Genomic DNA, 21,034 nt, shown 5'->3' with positions numbered 1-21,034 from the left:
GTGTTTGCGCGCGTGTGTTTCTAGATTTCTAGATAGGGGCCTATGAATGAATGAATTCTCTCTTTTTAGGAATTTAATCAACCCATTATATTCCCCAGCCATGAGGTACTTCTGCATTGTCTTTAAAATCCAAAGCAGGGGACTCATTCTGAACCTCTGAAAGTGCCAAGTGCCACATTTCTATTCTCTCTAATGAGGAACATAAAGGATCTGAACCTAATGGTGAATTTTGCCTTTGTAGCAAAGCTCGAAACAAAGGTTTTTTTTGTCATAAGGGAGACTTGGCCCTTAGTTTGTTCTCTAACTTTGTATTTAGTTTGTACATTATATGAGGCAACAGGCAAAGCGGCTCGCTATCTATCTTTTAAAAATTCAGTCTAGCTGTGGGACCAGGTGAACAAATGCCTTGCAGGCTGGTGTGGTAATGACAGAGGCAGAATGTGTGGATAAAATACAAAGATGGCATAATTTGCTTTGTTACTGATCTTGGAGGGGTGGCAAGGTTATTGAATACTAATACTATCATGGATTGGGTCCTGGAGGTTGGATACTTAATTTCTGTGGAAACATGCATCTCAGTCCACTTTGTATTTTTTTTCAATCTATCCTCCTTTGCTACTTAAGAAATCAGTGTGACAACCGGCAGTGGTAGAGTTAGTTAGGGAGAGCTTCCTGAAGAAATGGCACCTGAGCTGGGTTGTACTAAACAAATATGCTAAGAAGGGTTTCCTGCAATAGGTGAGTGGAGAGGGAAGGATATTATATTTATCTTATACCTCTTAGATATTGTCTAAATCCTTGATGCACTTTTCTACTCAAGTAGGAAGCATTTCCAGGATATGGCCTATGGCTTGGATCATTGGGTTCTCAACTCAAGAGTCCCTTTTTGTAACAATTCTTTCTTACCACCTTATTATAGTAATTTTCAACCTTTTTCATCCCATGCCACACATAAAGTAATTACTAAAATTCTGCGGCACACCAAAAAATACATTTTTTTGTGCATCTGACAAAGAAATCTGTATAATTCGATTTGTTCACGTTGGATGGCTATTGTTGTGTTGTCTGTTGTAATTTTTTTTTTTTTAATTTGACAGTTTTAGGGAAAAGAAGCCAATGTCCCTGACAAAATAGTCAGCTGTGGTATGTTTTAAAAATTCTTTAAAAAAATATATTTTATTGATTTTTTTTACAGAGAGGAAGGGAGAAGGATAGAGAGTTAGAAACATTGATGAGAGAAAACACCAATCAGCTGCCTCCTGCACACCTCCTACTGGGGAAATGACTGCAACCAAGGTACCTGCCCTTGACCAGAATTGAACCTGGGACCTTTCAGTCTGCAGGCTGATGCTCTATCCACTAAGCCAAACCTGTTAGGGCGTGCTTTAAAAATTCTTGCGCCACATTGTTTGACAATTGCTGCCTCCTGAGAATGTTAAAATATAGTTCAGAAGTAATATAACTTCCATGCATAAATATATTTTAATTTAATGTTAGTTTACTGTAATATAAAGAAAAAAATTAATGTGAAGCAAATAGCATATGTTTCAACATGAGGACACTTGGGTAGGACTACAAGAAAGATAAGTATCAGATGCGCATGCCCCGGCATAAGTCACCTTGTGGGGGAGGATATTCACTAATGCAGACTGTGGACAGGCATGTGGCATTCCAAGACTCCAGTGCCACCAGCATTGAGTTAAGCCTCACCCCCAACTCCCCCCGGCCCTAATCAGGAACTCTGAAAGTGTACTCATTCCTCATTCATACAATTGTTGTACTACCCTCCCAGAAATCCAGTGGGTGTTAAAGCTGTGCACACATGTAAAGTGCAGTTAGGCCCTAGGCTCAGACAATCACACAGACTTTTCAGCTGCATGAATGTCCGGTGCAGCCAGTCCTCATTGAGCGAGATTCCACCTGCCTTGCAGGACAGCTATCATTAATAACCCCCACCCCCCACCACCCAGAATCATAATGACAATCAGAAAAAGGCTCCTGTAAATTTTTAAATTTTCTGCTAAGTTCCACTGCCTAAAAGGATTAAACTCAGAAGTCTGGGCTCTCCCAGTGGTTTGGGGACCTGGGGAGAGATGGCAGCCAACAATTTGTTTCCGAGTCCCATTGCTGTATCAGTGATGGTGCTTATGGCCATCAGCTTTGTTGATGACCTCAGAGCAGCAATGTAATTTAACACTAGAAACTGGATGTCACCTACTGAGTCCTAAAAAAGGGATATTTAATTTCCATTAAAACATGTATTTCTTCTGCCCCTGGGATACTTCTTTTAGTCATAGCTCAACTGAACTGCTCATGTTAAAGTAAGAAATGACCAGATTATTTCATCATTTTCATTTTACCTTTTCTTTGTTTCCCACAGCAGTTATCCAGATTCCTCTCATTGTGCTTCTTTATTACTCAGTGCTAATTTAATGAAGCGAACTAAGTTCTTAGCAATGACGAGTCCCTCATCTAGAAAATTCTTTTGTTATTATCCATGCTTTAATAGGCAGTCTCTACTTTGTTTTTGATTTTTTTTTTTAAAGGAAGAAAGAAAGGAAAGAAACAAACAGCTGGTGTTTAACGACTCCGTCAGACCCAATTATAAAACATCAACTACTTACTGTGATTTGTGTGTATCCATGCTGTGGGTATACTTAAAAACATTAGACCTCGCCAGAACTCGTTTTGGCTTTGTTTATATTTGTCTTTTAAACATATAAGACTATTGATGGCACCTCACCAAGGTTGTAACCCCATTATAATCATTAATTTTTAATCTGGAAAAAGAGTCTTGGAGGCAGCAAGACTCATCTATATATTTACTTGGATGCTCTAGTGAAACTATACAGGACTTCAGCGTTGGCTAAAATAACCCAGGAAAACCCTGTCAAAGGTTAACAATGTGATAGCTTCCTGCTTCCAAAAGCAACAGCCCTTCATGTAAGATGCTTTTCCATTTAACTTAATTATCCCTGAACTTCCTATTGAAAGTTTTGAAAACTATATGTGAGTGGTGGGGGCCATTTAGCATGTTTAGACTACTCCCTTTCTGAATTTGGGTCTTTATTAAGCCTGTCTTTGCATCCAGTTGGTTTATATTTTTAAATCACCATTGTCTATTTTTATGGGCAACTTTGTTTTGAGGTTTGCACCATTGGTTTTTCAGTAGTCTTTGTGTAGTTTTGCAGATTTTCAATAAAAATTAAGAAGCTATATCAGCCATCAGAGCTTGGCTGCTTCATGCCATCTTTTCTATTATTATTATTATTATTTTTAGATTTACAGATATTAATGATTCCTCAGGAAAGCTAGACTTCAGCCGCCTCTCTCCATCTAAAAATGACTACTGGGCCATGCTGGCTTACAACCGGTCCAAGCTCTGCAACATTCTTTTCTCCAATGAGCTTCATCGCCGCTTGTCCCCAAGAGGGGTCACTTCGAACGCAGTGCATCCAGGAAACATGATGTACTCCTCCATTCATCGCAACTGGTGGGTGTACACACTGCTCTTCACCTTGGCCAGGCCTTTCACCAAGTCCATGGTAAGTGAACGGCTTCGTCACCGCACACCCATTCACTGTGCCTTTCTAAAGGGTCCTTGAGAGACCCAGGCGTGCTTTCTTCAGCCTCTCACCTCTTGGAATGATGAGTCTGGTCTTGCTAATCACATCATCAAGCCTATTAAAGCCATTGGAAAGGGCCCTTGAACACATTTCAATCGACTTTTGATTATGTTTGTCTCTCTGAAGATGTCTCGGAGAGCTGGGTGGGAGATGTGGTTTCTCAGTATTGTGTTAGTGTGGCTAAAAGTCTTGATAGCAATTATTGGTTTTCTTTTGATGTGATTTTATTTATTATTATTCAGAAAGTGCAGTGCTTGGTAACTGTGTTTTGCATTAGTAGGTGAACAACATGGATTTGTGACCATTGTATTATCAGATGATGTGATTCCTTTATTTCCACTGAGAGTCTGTATCTGATGTTTCAGATTCTCTTTTCTTACTGGATATACTCCTCTCCTGGGGTATACTTTGTTGGCTAGAAGTGTGTTTTATTCTTTACTTCCTCAATAATGAATTATTTTGGATGAATCACACTACTGCAGTTAGATTTATCAATGTTCACAAAGGTAACTATGACGTTTTTATGTTTTTAATGGTCATATAAACCATATCTAGAAACTTCCTCTATGAAAGTGTTTTAGTAAAAAATAACTTGAATGAAGAATGCACATTTTATATAATGTATTTGATGTAGTATTTTTCTAATCTGCAGATTTTAATCTGGCTGTTTAGTATAGCTACTGACCACAGATGGCTATTGAGCCCTTGAAAAATGGCTAATATGAATAAAGAACGAACTTTTTAATTCAATTTGATATAATGTAAATAGCCGCATGTGCCTAACAGCCACCCTGTTGGAAAGCACAGTTGAATAAAGTGCCCAGCACACTGCCTGTGGTATGGTAGGTGTGTGGCACTTCTTGCCATGATGGTTGTTATCCTTGTTGTGAATATTACTTTGGTCCTGAATGGTATTTTCCAAAATGTAATTGCTGCCAATGGATACAGGGGTCAGGGAACTAAAGAATTCTATAAATTGGGAGTCTGCTGGTGGTTGTCGGCGACTTTTATCCCTGAACTCAACTGCCCGGGGAGAGGGTTACAGGCAAGGCTGGGAGGGTGCTCAGCTGGGGAGAGCTTGGTTCTCCAACCTGTACATCTGGTTCCTGTGGAAACCACTGTGTAGTAGACGGTTCATGTTCTCGCCCCAAGTGATCATCTTTTAAATGTCACAAATGCACTTTTTTAGATAAGCCTATTGATTAGGAAGACTATAAACTATATAGCTAAATTTAGATTCTTAGGAAAATTCTAATAATATCATTATACATGTAGTTATTTGATAGCATTTCTTAGCCATTAGAGCTCCATATGAATAGGTGTATAAGGAGGGTGGGAACTCTGGACTTGTTTGTTGAACTCACAGCCAATCACTCCTCTTTCATAAACATTTAAGACTCTCAGAGGAGAAACTAGCATGAGCGTAGACCTGGGATCACTGTATTTTACTAGATGGGGCTTATTAGGAAAGTCACTGTATGTTTTTTCCTTCTTTGTGCTGCTTCTGATAGCTTTTATCATGAGAAGACACTTGTTTCATGGGTGAAGAGTGCACGTTTGCCGTTGTAATGCAAACACGTTTTTGGAAATACTAAACCATGCAGTTGCATTCCCATTCCTACCCATGGAAACGTTGGATTCCTATCCCTTCTTGCGCATTTCACTTCAGAGAAAGTGTTTTCCCTTGACACGGGTGTTGCCGAAGTACCGTATTTTTCGGACCATAAGACGCTCCAGACCATAAGACGCACCAGTTTTTAGAGAAGGGAAATGAAGAAAAAAAGATTCTGAAACAAATAGTGTCCTAAAATATTTTATGTGCATTAAAACCCAACATCACAGTCATAAACACATGTAATCAACCCTGTAAAGTAAACAGCAGCATTTAGAACCATTTTAGAGCCGGGCAAGCACACAGAGACCACACAGAGCCAGGCAAGTAAAAAAACTTTTTTTTTAAAGTATATGTGTAGGCTATATTTGGACCATAAGACGCAGGGACTTTTTCCCCCCACTTCTGGGGGAAAAAAAGTGCGTCTTATGATCCGAAAAATACGGTATATATTCCATTGTACAAGGTCAAGGAAATAAGAGCTACAACTCGGCCTTGTGCTTGGAAGCCCTGCATGGGCTTCTCCCCCACAGCCTGCTCCCTGAAGTATTAAACAGCAGTATTGTAATATCAGTGTCCCTTTTTTATTTGCTGTGACTTGCTGTGACTATGGTGATTTTAGTTACAGTAATTAGGTCACCCTTCATGGAGTCAGGCTATTTTAAGTGCCTCTTTAAGGAATATTGTTGCAGATCAGTAATTTTACAATTGGATGTTCTTGTGTAACTTTATTAAATGTAATCTGTCTTTTAAATGTTGCCCTTTTACAGTTATACATTTCTAATTGTTGCTGTAAATGCATTATCACTTTGAAATTAATTAATTTTTCCATTTTGGCCGCCTGCAGTATAATAATCACTAATGAGAAACTCATAGGGATTAATTTTCAGCTCAGCGACCCCCACTGGTAAAGTGTGTTTCTGCCCTCTCTTACTCTTGAGGTCTCGGGGACAAGACAGATTCTTGGGGATCCTGGGGAATTTGTGAGTCCTCCAATTTATAATAAAATAACAATAGTGGATAAAATGGTAATAGGGTGTGTTTTTTTTTTTTCTTCATGTTTAAAAAAGATGCAAGATTCCTCAACTAGCTGCTATTAAAACATCTTTAAGGAAACTGATGTTTGCTGGCAGCTTTTAAATAATGAAGTCACATACATTGCGTGTGCTGTATTTTTATGCCTCTTTTTATACAATTAAAATATTCTAAAATTACATTTTGCATATGTATACATCAATATATTATATGTTGTATGTTAGTCTACTAGTATAAGATATATTTATGCATTCATATTGCTTTATGAGGTTTAATTCACAAAACCTGGCAATCTGTATTTTCAAGGATAATTTTGGCTAAATGCAGTTGTTGCCCAGTGGGATGGCTTTATATTCCTGGCATATTCTCAGTAAGGTGCAACTTAGCAGTGTAAGCTGGGCACCATGATGCTGCCTATATCAGCATATAGATCTTTAGGTATCTCACAACCCTTCTGCAGTGATAGAATTATTATCCTCATTTTGCATTTAGAAGCACAGAGAACTTGCCCAACTTGTTCAAGCAAATGGTATTTCAGCCTTAGAACCTTCGTTATCTATTTCAAGTCCACTTTCTGCATCAGTGCCCCATAGTACCACTGCCACAGATACCCAGTTGTACAGATATATTTTCTTCTTACAATGTTTGAAAGAGCCTTCGTGAAATTAGCCCTCCGCCCGTCCATGTCCCCCCACATAAGCTTCCAGTTCTGGGAAATAACATCCTAGGCCCCAGCAGCCCTGTGCGGATCCATATGTAAATCTGAAGCTGAGTACTATCATGTGCTTCTTAGGGTGTTTTGTGCAACCAAATATTTATGTTGGCAGGTAACGGTATGAAGAATATCATGTGTTAGGGGAGCAAGAGCTTAGCAGATGTTTTAGGGAGCTACATTTTCAAATCATTTTACATTAAAAAAGAGCTTGAGTTGGTAGAACTTTGGAAAAGATTGGGTTACGTTTCCTGTGGCCGCGTAAAGCCAGGCATTGTGCTGAGTTTTAACAGATGTTCAGCAACCCTGTTAATGGACGGGCCTGCAATGCCGGTTCTGTTGCAAAGTTATAAATTAAACTAGAAAAAGCACAAGATGTCATTCTCCTAACCTTCCGGAAAGCCAAGCTGGGTAATTCTGCCCTTGAATAACCTGCTGCAGGGTGATTTATAGTTGGACAATTTAAAACATAATGAAGGAGATAATAGATGTTGATTTGTTCTTTAAATTAGTATTTTAGAAAAATACTCTCCCCCTCTCCCCTTTAAATACCTGCAGCTAACTACACCCCAGATGCTGTCAAGGACAGTTCCCTCCTCCCCCCACCCCACCTCCCTTGAATCTCTTGGCACATGGAGTAGAAAGCAGGGACCGTTTTCTGTTGGGAGGAGGAAATACCACTTTCAGAGTAGAAATTTCAGCCTATTCTTGATTAATCTAAATAGTTTGAGACTCTCTAGTGAGGACTGATTCTCGGGCTGCCATGCTCTTGCCCATTTAGAAGTGTTAGAGAAGCAGACTTTGAGGACCCTCGAGGCTGGGCCACACTTGAGCTTTCCTGCAGACCTGCACAGAGGACCTGGTGACTGGGCTCCTCTCCTTGCTGAGGCCATATCCCTGCAGCCTCAACACCCTTCTTACAGCATTATCATTAGCATTGGTTTTATTAGCCACTGCTCAATTCTGTCCGGAGTTTTACAATATACAGTGTTTGTTCAATTCAGAGTCCAAGGGATATGGTAGAGCAAAAAGGAGTGAAGGGTTTAGCATCATTGGACCTGAGTTTAAAACTCAGGTTTCCACTCTTTTTTAGTTTATAATATTGAAATTATTCAGCTTCTCAGAGGCTCCTTTTCTACTTTACTTGACATGTTTTGGACTGTGAGTTAATTAAGATGCAGTTAAAAGTGGTTGGAATAATAGAGATCTGTTCTTCTCATTGATCCAGGAACCCCAAGGCAGCCAGCGATGCCTTTGACTCCTGTATTTAGGCAGCTCCTTTGTGATTGTCTTACCTCTTTCCTTCTGTTTGTAAAATGGCTGCAGTGCCAGCCATTGTATCCTACAGGATAAGGCCTGAAGATAGGATGAGAGGGATGGGGCCCTTCCTCCTATGCTTCTGTCTCAGAATCATCCTCCATGGAAAACTTCCTCTCAGCTCACTGGCCAGGATTGAGTCACTTGTTCATCCTAGGAGCAGGGAAGCTGAGAAAGTGCATTCCTGGCATCTTGTGTCTCTAGGACAGTATGGGAGATCTGATGGCAAGGAAAAGGGGTGGAATAATGGCTTTGAATTGAATAGGTATGCATATAGTTTTGTCACTGTCAAGACTGAATATAGAGTTACTGAGAAAGCAAGTGAAGATTGAGTGGAAGGCACCTGGCCTTATCTGGCCCCCTTCCTCTCCACCAGTTTTACCTCTAGCCACTTTCAGCTCCTTTCTCCTTCCCTTGTCAGGCTGTTGAAGCACTGTTCTTTAGTCCAGAACACTCCTTTCCTCCACTCTCATTTATGTTCCATTCATCCTTCAAAACTCAGTCCAAACATTACACTTCAACAGGACATTAGGTCAAGATTAGCTCATATAAGCCAGTACCTGTAATAATATCTGATGTATATATAAAGCACTCCGTAAACATGTGCTGAATGAGTACATGAAGAACCTCCAAAATTTCTCCTTCATAGCTTTGAACACAAACAATTTCTGTAGTTTGTATTTCATGGCTGACTCCCACTCTTCTGAAAATGCTATTTTTTTGCCTTCACACCACTGTATCCTGGTCCATAAAGTAAATGCTCACTAAATATTTGTAAATGAATAAATGAAAGATGATTAGTGCTTAATGAATGCAAGTTATTAATATATTTCTTACATTAGCTCCTTGACATGCAGAGGTTTGCAGTTTGAGTGTGTAGATAAAGAAATGGGGGAAGCTAGAGGACCCGCCCAGAGTCACACAGCTAATACATGGCAGGGCTGGGGCCGGAACCAAGGCCCCCTGACTCCTTGGAGTGAAACAGGAGAGATCTATTCAGAGGTGTGTGTAGGGAAGGGAAATATGTAAGGGGAGAACAGCATGGTATAGGAAAGATAGGATAAGCTTCAGAGCTGGGCAGCTCGAGTCAAACCCAGCTCCATCCCATGGTAACTTTTAGGCACGTTTCGTAACCTGATTAAGATTCTCTTGTAAAACAGGGATGTTATACCTACCACATGGGCTGGTGCTGACGCTTGAAGGAGACCATGAATGTTCAACATCTAGAAGGTACTAGACGCTCAGTAGGCATTAACTTGTATTGCTATTTTTGCCCCTGTTGAGAATTAATGATCACGAATATATAGGAATGCTAGATACTCAGTAAACATGTATTGTTATTGTTGTTACTGTTACTATTATTATCCTCATTATATTTTCAGATAAGAAAAGGCGTATCTTCCTATTGACTATAAGATGCCTATTCTCCTAATGATGGCTGCATGTCTGTCACAGATGGTCTCTTTCTCCCTATGAACTTTTAAGTGTAAACACATCATATACAACTCTGAATAAGCACTGAGCAACATCACAATGGAAGCTAGAATTAGAAGAGCTTTCATGGCGCATCATATAAGCCCTCCTGGCTGCTGTTTAAAGCCACCAACAGCACACCTTAGCTTTGAGGTTAGACCAGCCTCTCTTGTTAAAACAAAGACAAGGGAACTGTGTCCTGCTTTGTGAGGCCATTGCATCACATTGCTGTATTTTCTCCACCTTGCTTTTCGGTGTTCTAAGCCGGGTTTAGGCCTTTGTTCCTGAATGAGCAACAGAGAGGGAAAAAGTGACAATCTAGCCTTAATATGTGTGACAAATTATTTAATGAACATTTAACCAAGATTTGAAATTCTCCCAGTTTTATTTTCCTCGTTCCCTTTTCTTCTCTGTCCCTGTTGGCATGTCGGTAATGCATTGCCTTTTCTTAACTCTCTCTCTGGCTCTTTCATTACTTTTAAGTTAGTGGTGCCTCCTTTGATCTTCCTCCTTTCAACTTCCTTTTCTCCAATTTCATACTTCTTTCCAGTGAGTTTTGGCTGTCGCGCTGCGGAGACATTGGAGGCGGGCACGATTAAACAGATGCCAGGAGTTTGTGCTGCCCGGTGATGATGTTTCTGAAATGTTTCTTCTATGAACCTTGATTCTCATATAACTAACCAGGCACGTTGGTTTTTCCTTGTGAGGTGGAAGGTAATGCTTTTCTGGCAGCAATAAAAGGAACTAAAATCTGGTATTCTGAATTATTCAGAAACTAAAATCCATACCTTCCAACCTTCTTATTACTCTAAGATTAATGAAGACTGAATATCAGCTGAGGATATATTCTCAGGTGACACGAGGCCTACTAAGTTCTAGGCTCCACACTCCTGGGCTTACATCTTTATACTTTGTTTCACAGAATGTCATTTTAGAGTTAGCTCTCAATACACAGTGGTGTGTCTCTGAGCATGTCACTTACCATCTTCGGGCCTCAGTTTTCTTATCTATAAAATGAGTCGGTTAACCAAGGTTAGTTGTCCCAAAGCTTTGGATCTCACAGAACAGTATAATTTAAAAGGAAATTAAATAGGGAGACTGATGCAGGTTCACACTTTTTATTCTGAAATCTCTGGATGAGAACACACACACCATCAGTCGTCTCCACTATCCTATATAATAAAAGGCTAATACGCAAGTTGACCAAGTGTTCACAGTGACATGCACTGACCACCAGGGGGCAGACACTCAATGCAAGAGCTGCCCCCTGGTGGTCTGTGCACTCCCACTGCTCAGCCAGAAGCCAGGATTATGGCTGGTGACTGCAGTCGTGGTGGCAGGAGCCTTTCCCACCTCTGTGGCAGTCAGACGTCCCCTGATGGCTCCCAGACTGCAAGAGTACCCAGATGTTGTGCACTGAGCCTCTAGTATAACTGTTTCTGCTCCAAAATTCCTTGGAGAACCTTTTGGATTTGGATTGCAAACTTTCAGTTAACACTAATGGCATCTCAACTAGTTCAATAAGGAGCCTGTGGTGAGACCATCTGCGACATGCAGACCCCTCAGGATTCTCCACAGTGGAGTGAAGGTAAACAGCGTGATGTGGCTCTGAATCGTGTGGTCAGCTGTCCCTCACAAGCACTGGCTTCAGCCTGTGCCTTTTATCACTATGACAACCTATCTTCTTGTTTCACAATTTCTGTGGGTCTGGAACCTGGGCATGGCCTAACTGGGCCCTGTGTTTTAAGGTCAGCTCCCAGGTTACAAACAAGGTATCAGCCAGGCTATGGCCATTCAAGTCTCACTTGGAGAAAGTCCACTTCCAAGCTCAAGTGCTTGCTGTCAGAGCTCATTTCCGTGGGGCCTAGTAGAATGAAGGCTGGGGTTCCTCCCTGGTGTTTAGCAGGAGGCCCTTCTCTGGGTTCCGCGCCACAGTGGCTCTCCATCATGGCAGGTTACTTTATCAAAGTGTGTAAGCCAAGGAGGAAATAGAGCCTAAGAACAGGACAGAAGTCACAGTCCCGTGTGAACTCACCACCAAGGTGACATCTCATTACCAATCCCCATTCTGTTTACTAGAAGCAAGTCTTTGGAACTGACCCTTTCACAGGAGAGGGTTTCATAGTGGCCTGAATACCAGAAGTACTGGGGCCCATCTTAGCAGCTGCCTGTCACTTTTTACAAGTTCAGTTTAGAGTTTTCTGTTTTATTTTTATTTATTTTTTGGTCTTTTTTTTGTGTGTGTGTGCCTTTTGGTAGGCTATCTGGTAGCAGATTTACTCCTAGGCTTTGATATTTTCTGGCCTTTAGCTTTCCTTATTGACACATTTATCTTTGCCTTGCTATTCTCCTATTTGCATTCTTCCTGTATTCTTGTCCTCCCTCTTTCTGGGCTAAGAGAGACACCTGATGTACCACTTCACTTTTTATATATTTATGTCAAGTATTTGTTTTCATGCTGCTTTAGTACAACGGGCGATGTTAATCAACGGCCCAAGTTTTCCTTCTAAAGGAACATTCACAGCCAAGTTTTGATTTGAGTTTCAAAAATTGGCCAGAGACCCTGGACTCTTTTTAAACCATTCAGGTAGATAAGGTTTACGGATCATTTAAAGCCCATGTAGAATATTATTCCAGACTAAGTATAGTCTTGAGGATTTAGTTGTTGTTGTTGTTATTTTGGGGTTTGTTTTATTAAATAGAAATCTAAGGGGGGGGAACTTATTTTGCTGTTTTCAGAAAATATTGTAGAGATTGATTTGGAATGGTGAAGTTTGGTTTTCATGTTATAAAGCCTGTTAAAATATATAATAAGTGAAGTTTCTTAGTAATATTCTCATTTTCTCTGTGAAATATCAAGCTCTTTTACTGAACACATTCTGCCTTGTATGGACTCTGCACCCTTGAAACATCTCATCCTCAAGTTTCATAGGATGGGGTCTCCTTAATCATTTACATTTTGCAAAAAGAAAGTGAAATATTCTTCAAGAAGCCAAAGTAATCCAAGGGAATGTATGGTGTTTGTTCAGCTGGATATCTTATTTATTTGAAGTACTGAGAGAAATCTCTTCTGACTGCTCAAAAAAGGAAAGAATAAACAGTGAGACTGTCCAAGTAATCTGAGCTAGAAAGTCCCTCCTTTCACAGGAACATTATAAAAAGTATATTCACTAGGTCCAAAAAAAATACTGTATATCTACTACTGAGACCTGCATAATGTTTTCTTAGTATTCTCACTCTTTAAAAGAAAAAGGAACTATAAAATCTTGGAGCTTTGAAATATTTTTGATATTTTAATATGCCTGGGCAGGTGAATGCAATAAGTCTGTTTTTCCTTCTTAGAACATAACATTTCTCATTAGATTTTGTATGTACTCTGTTTAATTTGTCCCTTTGTTGATTCTCCATAACCGTAAAAGACCAAGTAATGAAATTAGTGTGGTTGAAATCTCTGTATTAACCCTGAACAGATTTTCTATAAGGGAGACATTAGACATTTAAAAAGCCAGAGGGATCAGGGTGTGGGGAGGGTAGGAGAAGGTGAAGAGGGAATAAATGGTGATAGAAGAAAACTTAACTTAGGATGATAAACACACAGTACAATATACAGATGATGCATTGTAGAATTGCACACCCGAAACCTGAATAATTTTATTAGCCAATGTCACCTGAATAGATTAAAAAAAAAAGACATTTAAAAGAAAAGAAATATTTCAAAAGAATTAGATTCTGGAGTAAACCCAGTATGGAAGGTAATATAGATTTCTCCCCTCTTTTTGTTTTCTCTGTACCACCCATTGGGAATGAGCTGGCATATTTCTTGTGGATGGAAGGGTCTTTTCTCGGCTGTAGTTTGCTTTTCCCTGAATGTTAAACCTGTTTATCACATTTTCCAATCTCACTTTCTCTCATTGCCAGGCTCAAGGCTCTGTTGGATTCATATTTTTAAAAACTTAAAAATTTAAAATCGAGCTTTTCTTTGCCAAAGTACATTGACACAACTACATATTTCTCTGTAATGAGAAGGATTGGCGTGTGTTTGATGCAGTGTGGGAGTTTCACTGTGAGTGTTCCTTGAATAACTGTAGATCTAGGATAGAAGAAAGCAATAACAACAAAAAACAACAGCTTTCATTTATTAGGACTTTCCTGTGCCAAATAAGCCCTGTTCTAAGTACCTTTGTGTGTTAACTCACTTATTTCCCACAGTCCATTATCAATGTCATATGGTTGGTTGGAGCTAAGAAGAGCATGTTGCTCTGTTTTGTTGAAGATGAATGTGTTGTGATATAGCAGAAACCCCATACATGGGCTTGGAAGTTGAAGAAACTAGCTCCAAATTCCAGCCTTTCCTTCTAGTGACCCCTGTCATTGTGGGCAAGTCACACTAAGCACCTCGAGTTTTCATTTTCTTTGTAAATGGAGAATGTAGTTCCCACATCTTTGGGTTGCTGGAGGATTAAGGCACAGCTCAACCCCAGGGTGATAGTAGACATTCAGGAAATAATAATTTTCTTTGTATCCTATCAGTCAATGTAAACTTCCCTGTAAATGTACTGATTTCTAAGGACATAGGGAAAGCTATTTTCAAGGATGTTGTCTATTACATGACCACAAAACATAGGAAGTTATGCTACTGAATGTGAGATATACCCTTAAACTCTGAACTCCAAGCAAAAAACTCCTGAGGAATTCCACAATATCTTCTGCTTAATAATGAAATGATAATGTATTGTTGGAGCTCCTGGTATGTTTTATGCATTTTCAGATTATTAATGCTATTGGTTAGCATATCAACTTCCTCCAGTTTTTAGTGACTGAGATATTTTGTTCACCTTGTTCTTCACTTGGTCTTTCTTTAAGCCACCTTAGATCTGTTTTTGGAGGCAAGTTACATATCCTATATAATATTGTAAAAGCCTAATATGCAAATTGACTGAATGGTAGAATGTCAGGTTAGTGAGGAGTGGGGCCAGCGAGTAGGCGGTGCCAGGCCAGCCAAGGCTTTGTGCCAGCAGGCAGAGGGAGGGTACAGCAAACAGGGTGCAGCCGAAACCGGTTTGGCTCAAGGGATAGAGCCTCGGCTTGGGGACTGAAAGGTCCCAGGTTCGATTCCGGTCAAGGGCATGTACCTTGGTTGCGGGCATATCCCCAGTAGGGGGTGTGCAAGAGGCAGCTGATTGATGACTCTCTCTCATCGATGTTTCTAGCTCTCTATCTCTCTCCCTTCCTCTCTGTACAAAATCAATAAAATATATTAAAAACAAAACAAAACAAAACAAAATACCAGGGTGCAGTGAACTTCAGGGTGGGGCCAGTCACTCGCTGGCCATGCCTAGTTGGCCCACTGGTTGCTTTCTCAGCTGTCAGTCTGATATCCCCCAAGGGCTCCCCAACTGTAAGAGGGCATAGCTGGGGCTGAGGGACCCTCCCCCTCCAAATGCACGAATTTTCATGCACTGGGCCTCTAGTGAATTAATAAAGTAGCTTACAGCACAGGCATATCCCACAGAGCCTCTTAACATTACCACACCAAGAACAACTTTATCTATACTTCAGACATATTGTCAATGCTTGACAAAAGAGATTATTTGATATGAAACCTGGAAAAAGAAGTAGATATATAATTAAAACCATTTTGTCTTCAGAATTTTGGAAAGCATAATCCTAGTTACTGCTGTTTGTCTAGCAGTATGCTAGCTACCCAAATAATATATCTTTTAATTATTTGTTTATATATTTCTGTATGTGGAAGCATATAATTAATCACCATTCTTCAAGGGTCTAATTAAATATACCTATTTCTTTTTTACTCTTATTCTTTCTATTTCTGGACTATTTTCTTTCTCCTAATCCCACTGTTGTTTTTCAGTGAGCTATTTGTGTCTTAAATATATCTTGTGAGAAATTTTTTTAGTATTCACTTTATTTAGGATGGTTTATAAAGACACCAGGAGCTAGAATAGCAATGCATGTGGACATGTACAGAGAGTAAGTGTCCCATAAATTGTTTTTTCTTTGTTTGGTCCTTACATCATGTAGCTGTGCATTTAGAAAACCTGTTTGGGGGAAGGGAGAGGTAAAACCAGTTATTTCAGCCTGCTATTTTGATCCCGAGACTTAAAAAAAAAAAAACCCTCTGTGTTTATGAATAAAACATTTTAATCAGACCTATATCAACACTGATCAATTTTTTTTGTGGAAATCTAATACAGGGTGAATTCCATTAAGTCAATTAAATACCTTGATTAACATATATGGTCAATTAATTTATGACAATGGAGCCAAGAACATTCAACGGGGAAAGGACAATCTCTTCAATAAGTGATGTTGGGAAAACTGGACAGCCACATGCAAAAGAATGAGAATCGACCACTATCTTGCACCATACAAAAATATTAACTCAAAATGAATTAAAGAGTTGAACATAAGACTTGAAACCATAAACTCCTAGAAGAAAACTTAGGCAATAAGCTCCTTGACATAGGCTTAGCAATTTGTTAAAATTTGACACCAAAAGCAACAAGAGGAAAAAATATGTAGGAGTACATCATATTAAAAAGCTTTTGAATAGTAAAGGAAATACAACAGAATGAAAAGGCAGTCTGCTGAGTGGAAGAAAATATTTTCAAATTGTGTGTTTGATATGTGGCTAATATTCAAAATATATAAAGAACTCTTATAACTCAATAGCAGAAAACAACAACAAATAAACAAAAAACCTAATTAAAAATGGGCATAAGGTCTGGATAGAAATTTTCTCAAAGAAGACATACAGATGGTCAATAGGTATGAAAACATGCTCACCATCATTAATCATCAAGCAAATATAAATGAAAATCACAATGAGATAAACCAGGATTGATTTTTTCCCCCCTATACATATTTTACGTTGAAGATTTCATGACCTGTTTTCTGTACACACCAAATTTTATAGTTTTCTAGTGTTTTCCTTTTGTTTCAGTCATTTCCAACAAGCCCACAGTTTGAGATTGGGCATATCTAATTTCACCAGGTAACATTTTTTTGTGGTTATTGAAATCAGAAATATATGTCATTAATTTGATAAAAGACCCATGTTCATGTTTTAGCTGATATCTAAAAAAATTTTCAGTAAGTCCACTTCAGTATTCTGGGTCTCTTTGTTATCCAGGGTTGTTCTTTGAACATGTTGCTAATCTGATGGCTCAAACTTCCGAAGGCTCGATGACTTTGGTCCCCATGCACTTTTTGTGTTATGGCAGGACAGATAGTTAATGACAAATCAAGCTCCATTGTTGCTCCAGAAGTATCTTTCCAACTTTTTTTTATTATTATCCAAATTTTTATGCCACAACCCATTATATGTGTACTTATGTGTATGTATGTGTGTGTGTGTGTGTGTGTGTGTGTGTGTGTATTCATATATATTATATTCATATAATAAGCATGTATAGGAGTATGTGTCTGAAACAATATTCTAATAATGGGCCATGTCCTCTGCTGTTTTCTTCCAGTTTGTATCTCATTTTTTAAAGTGTTGATTGTGACCCAGTTTCATGACTACTCACTGTATAGCAATCTGTCCTTTGAAAATCGCTGCTCTATAACTATTAATATTTGTTCTGCTCCCATCTGATAACTGTTCATTGAGTGTCTTGTGCTCAGACTTAAGGGGTGGAAAATGCAAAAGCAAGCAAGTCATTATTCTTGGCCTTTGGGCACTTACTGAGATGAAAAAAATGTTAGAATGAGTGAGATGGGTACCACTGGACTTTTCTGTCTTATAGGTAGATACAAGAGTAGTCATATAAAGTTCCAGAAAGGAAATGATATTTTTACCGAACCTTGAAGGTTATGTGGAAGGTGAACATGCAGACACCAAAAGGAAAAAATTTTAGGTGGACTTGGCAGCAATTGTAGGGCCAGGACTAAGATTAGGGGCAAAATAAGGAATGCTAAAAACTTGTAATCAAGATAAAACATTTTAATGAAACACTTCAAAAAATCAGAATTCATGTGAAGGTATTGAAGAACAAAATGTTGATTTTCAATCAAGACAGATCACTGTCATACAAAAAGCTCTGGTAATGAACATAGATTTATGGTGGCTCTGCAGGAGATGAATGTAAAAGTAGGCCCCTGAGGGTTTTCTAAGGATTTGGGATCTTATGATCTCTTATTAGAATTGATGTAATGGCAATAAGACAATGATGATACAAAAATTAATATTTATTGAGCTGTTGCTCTCTGCCAGGGTCCTCTGTGTTATGTATCTATCTCTCACATTGTTTCTTTGAGAATGTTATTCTGTGTGAATATTAAGGGATTTTGAAGGGAATAAATGACCTGCTCAAGGTCACATAACTAAAAGGCACTGAGTGCAAATTCAAGCCCTTTCCAATGCAGTGGAGTGTCCAGGCTCTAGCTCCCTACTGCCTACAGCCTCTGCTGGCTCCAGGCCGTACTGGGCTTCAAAACAGCCATTTTTATGGCAGTGGGGAAGTAGGTTTGAAAGAGGAAGATATTTTTAGCCCAAAGACAAATAATGAGGCTGAGAAAGTTGACATTTTAGAAATTTTGTAGGCCTATACATAAATAGTGTTGGAGGCCAAGGGGTCCTGATGTTCCAGAGTAGAAGTAGAGACAACTTACAATGTGTTAACTAAATATGGGTATGAATACACATGGAATGAATATGTAGATGTGTGGATGGATTTTTTGGTATCTCTCTCTCTCTCTCTCTCTCTCTCTCTCTCTCTCTCTCTCTCTCTCTCTCTCCATATATATATATATATATACACACACACACACACACATATATATATATATGTTAAAACAAACAAAAGAAACCATCTGATATTTGTTTTATTGGGTGCTTAACAAAATACTATTCTTTTTAAAAGAAGTAACATTAAATCTTTCCTGAAGAATACCTGAGAGAGGTAATATGGTACTGTATTTTAACATGAAATATTTTCCCTTTAGATGGGTGAATTGTTTATTTCCATAAATAATCACTAGATTTATGAATCTGCAGTATCTCAGAAACATCTCACTATGTCTTCCTGTTGATAATATTTAACAAATGTTGTAAGACAGATTCTAAGAAGAGAATATTTAGAATATACACATGTGTACTTCCATTATACATTTACAAATTATCATATATATTCATTATTTAAATAGCTGTGGCCTTTTGGTGAACACTAACATTAACACACCATGTTAACATGATTTAGAATATGAAATGGAATTTGCAATGCCATCTGATGACGGAACTAGCCAATTAGCACTCAGTGGTGACTGATCATCCCTAGGAAGAGCTGCCTGCATGGTGAACAAGGAAGACACACATCCCCTTGTTGGCTGGCAGCATTTCTGCAAGCACTGTCTTAACCAGTGCCACTGGATGGATGGCTTCTTCGATGCTGAAATGTCATTCAGTGTGTGCACAGCCTACGATTTTAATCTACTGTGCACATAGAGGAGTTGGCATATGTTCAGGCTGACTGTTAGCATTCTCTCTGACTATCTGTGTCTGTTCCCATTTTTGTTGCTTTAGTTACTGTTGTTCTCATTAAAGGTCTTTCCAGGACCTTCTCCAATCTCAGATAATGACTTTTCTGAAGCAGGATTATCCAGGAGTAGCAAAAGCTCTCCTACAGTATGTGTTTTCACCACTTGAAATGAAACGGTGGAAAGCGTTTTCATTTAGGCCAGATTTACTATTTGTTCTCTTGGTCCTTTACAAATTAATGACTAATTACAGGGCTTCACTATGCCTATATCACTTCATGACTTCCACATTTGTCCTGAGAGAGTGTGAGGTGACTCCTACCAAAGCTGGTAAATAGAAAAACTTCTTCTTGTTTTTAATTCACAAACCCCCCCGCCCCCACTAAGCTTCTGGAGGAGAAATCTTAATAGTCCTTCTTTATAGAACTTTCTGCTTTTATAACATTCATGCACATCACAGAGGACACATATAGATGGAAGATGAACTTAGCAGTTTTTATTAGACTGGAGAACTTTCTGGTCTGTCCATTCTAGAGGGCACATCCCCTTGTTTCTAGATGAGGAAACTGAGGAGTTCCCCACAGATAAGGAGACAACCCTTGATGAGGTTGAATATAGTCTACAGACTTTGTTTCAGTATTTATTCCTGCCAGTTAATTATTTTGTTTCATTATTTGATCTTTTTTTATGCAGAACTTAAAAATAACAATAAAAATCACCTAATTTTTAACATCAAAAGTAAGATAAACAGTTTGATATTTAAAAATGTATAATATGTTTCTATTTATAATTACATATGTATACATAGCCAGGAATACATATATACTAGTAAACTACTGTGAATACTGGCATTTGCCAATAGGTGGCACAATGTTTCATCTGAGTGTGGATTGGAGGTGAAATTAGCCTGTAGAATGAATATGGGGTGGGGGTGGGGGGGTGCAATGGACTGATTAGTACATCCTCACTGGGACTGGGGAGGGGAAAAAATTCTTAATTTCCAACATTTTCCATTCCCCGTGTCACCTCGGTATTTAATTTACTTCACTTACACTACTACTTGAAATTGTCCCAGGTTAGTTGCTCCTATTAATTATGAACTATAGGGATAATATTAGTAAACTAATGGATTACAGTATCTAAACAGAGGCCAGCAGATCACTTTGGAAGGACTGATCAGGAGTGCCTTTGTGACAGAAGGAACTGAGGCCTTCTTTAGCTGTTTTGGTGGCTATAGTTTTTCATAACCTTAGGGATTATCTAGACCAGTGGTCGGCAAACGTACGCTCACGAGCCACATGTGGCTCTTTGGCCCCTTGAGTGAGGCTCACCTACAAAATACCACGTGCAGCCGCGCACGTACAGTGTGATTGAAACTTCGTGGCTCATGTGCAGAAGTCGGTTTTTGGCTCTCAAAAGAAATTTCTATCATTGTACTGTTGATATTTGGCTCTGTTGACTAATGAGTTTGCCGACCACTGATCTAGACCAAGTTCATTAGTTTAGAGATTTATGTGGATATTCACTGTTCAGTTCTAAAAGCCATTTCCTTTGAAAGTCTGTACTGTTCAGTTTCAGAAATTTCTATCTATCCAGAACAAAAGACACAGCTCCTGTACCTAAATCAGGGTTGGTACTGAAGCTCTATGGGGTTATATGTGCTGGGAGTGGAGGTGGTAGAGCCTGGAATTTCATGGATAGATTTTTCATCAAATGAGGCATCTGCATGCCCTGCACACATATTTTCATGAACATATACAT

The 21,034-nt window shown here is 39.0% G+C and overlaps 1 protein-coding gene across 1 annotated transcript in view; it reads left to right on the top strand.

Moving 5' to 3' along the window:
- WWOX (WW domain containing oxidoreductase) overlaps window positions 1–21,034 on the top strand; it is a 922,226-nt gene that overhangs the window by 275,684 nt on the left and 625,508 nt on the right. The window contains exon 8 of the mRNA XM_036440624.2: window positions 3,281–3,545. Within this exon, the coding sequence (XP_036296517.1) occupies window positions 3,281–3,545 (265 nt within the window). The remainder of the gene's footprint in view (window positions 1–3,280; window positions 3,546–21,034) is intronic.

This window comes from Pipistrellus kuhlii, unplaced genomic scaffold, assembly GCF_014108245.1.
Source record: "Pipistrellus kuhlii isolate mPipKuh1 unplaced genomic scaffold, mPipKuh1.p scaffold_m20_p_17, whole genome shotgun sequence".
Taxonomy (NCBI): Eukaryota; Metazoa; Chordata; class Mammalia; order Chiroptera; family Vespertilionidae; genus Pipistrellus; species Pipistrellus kuhlii.
This window is presented reverse-complemented; position numbering and strand designations above follow the sequence as displayed.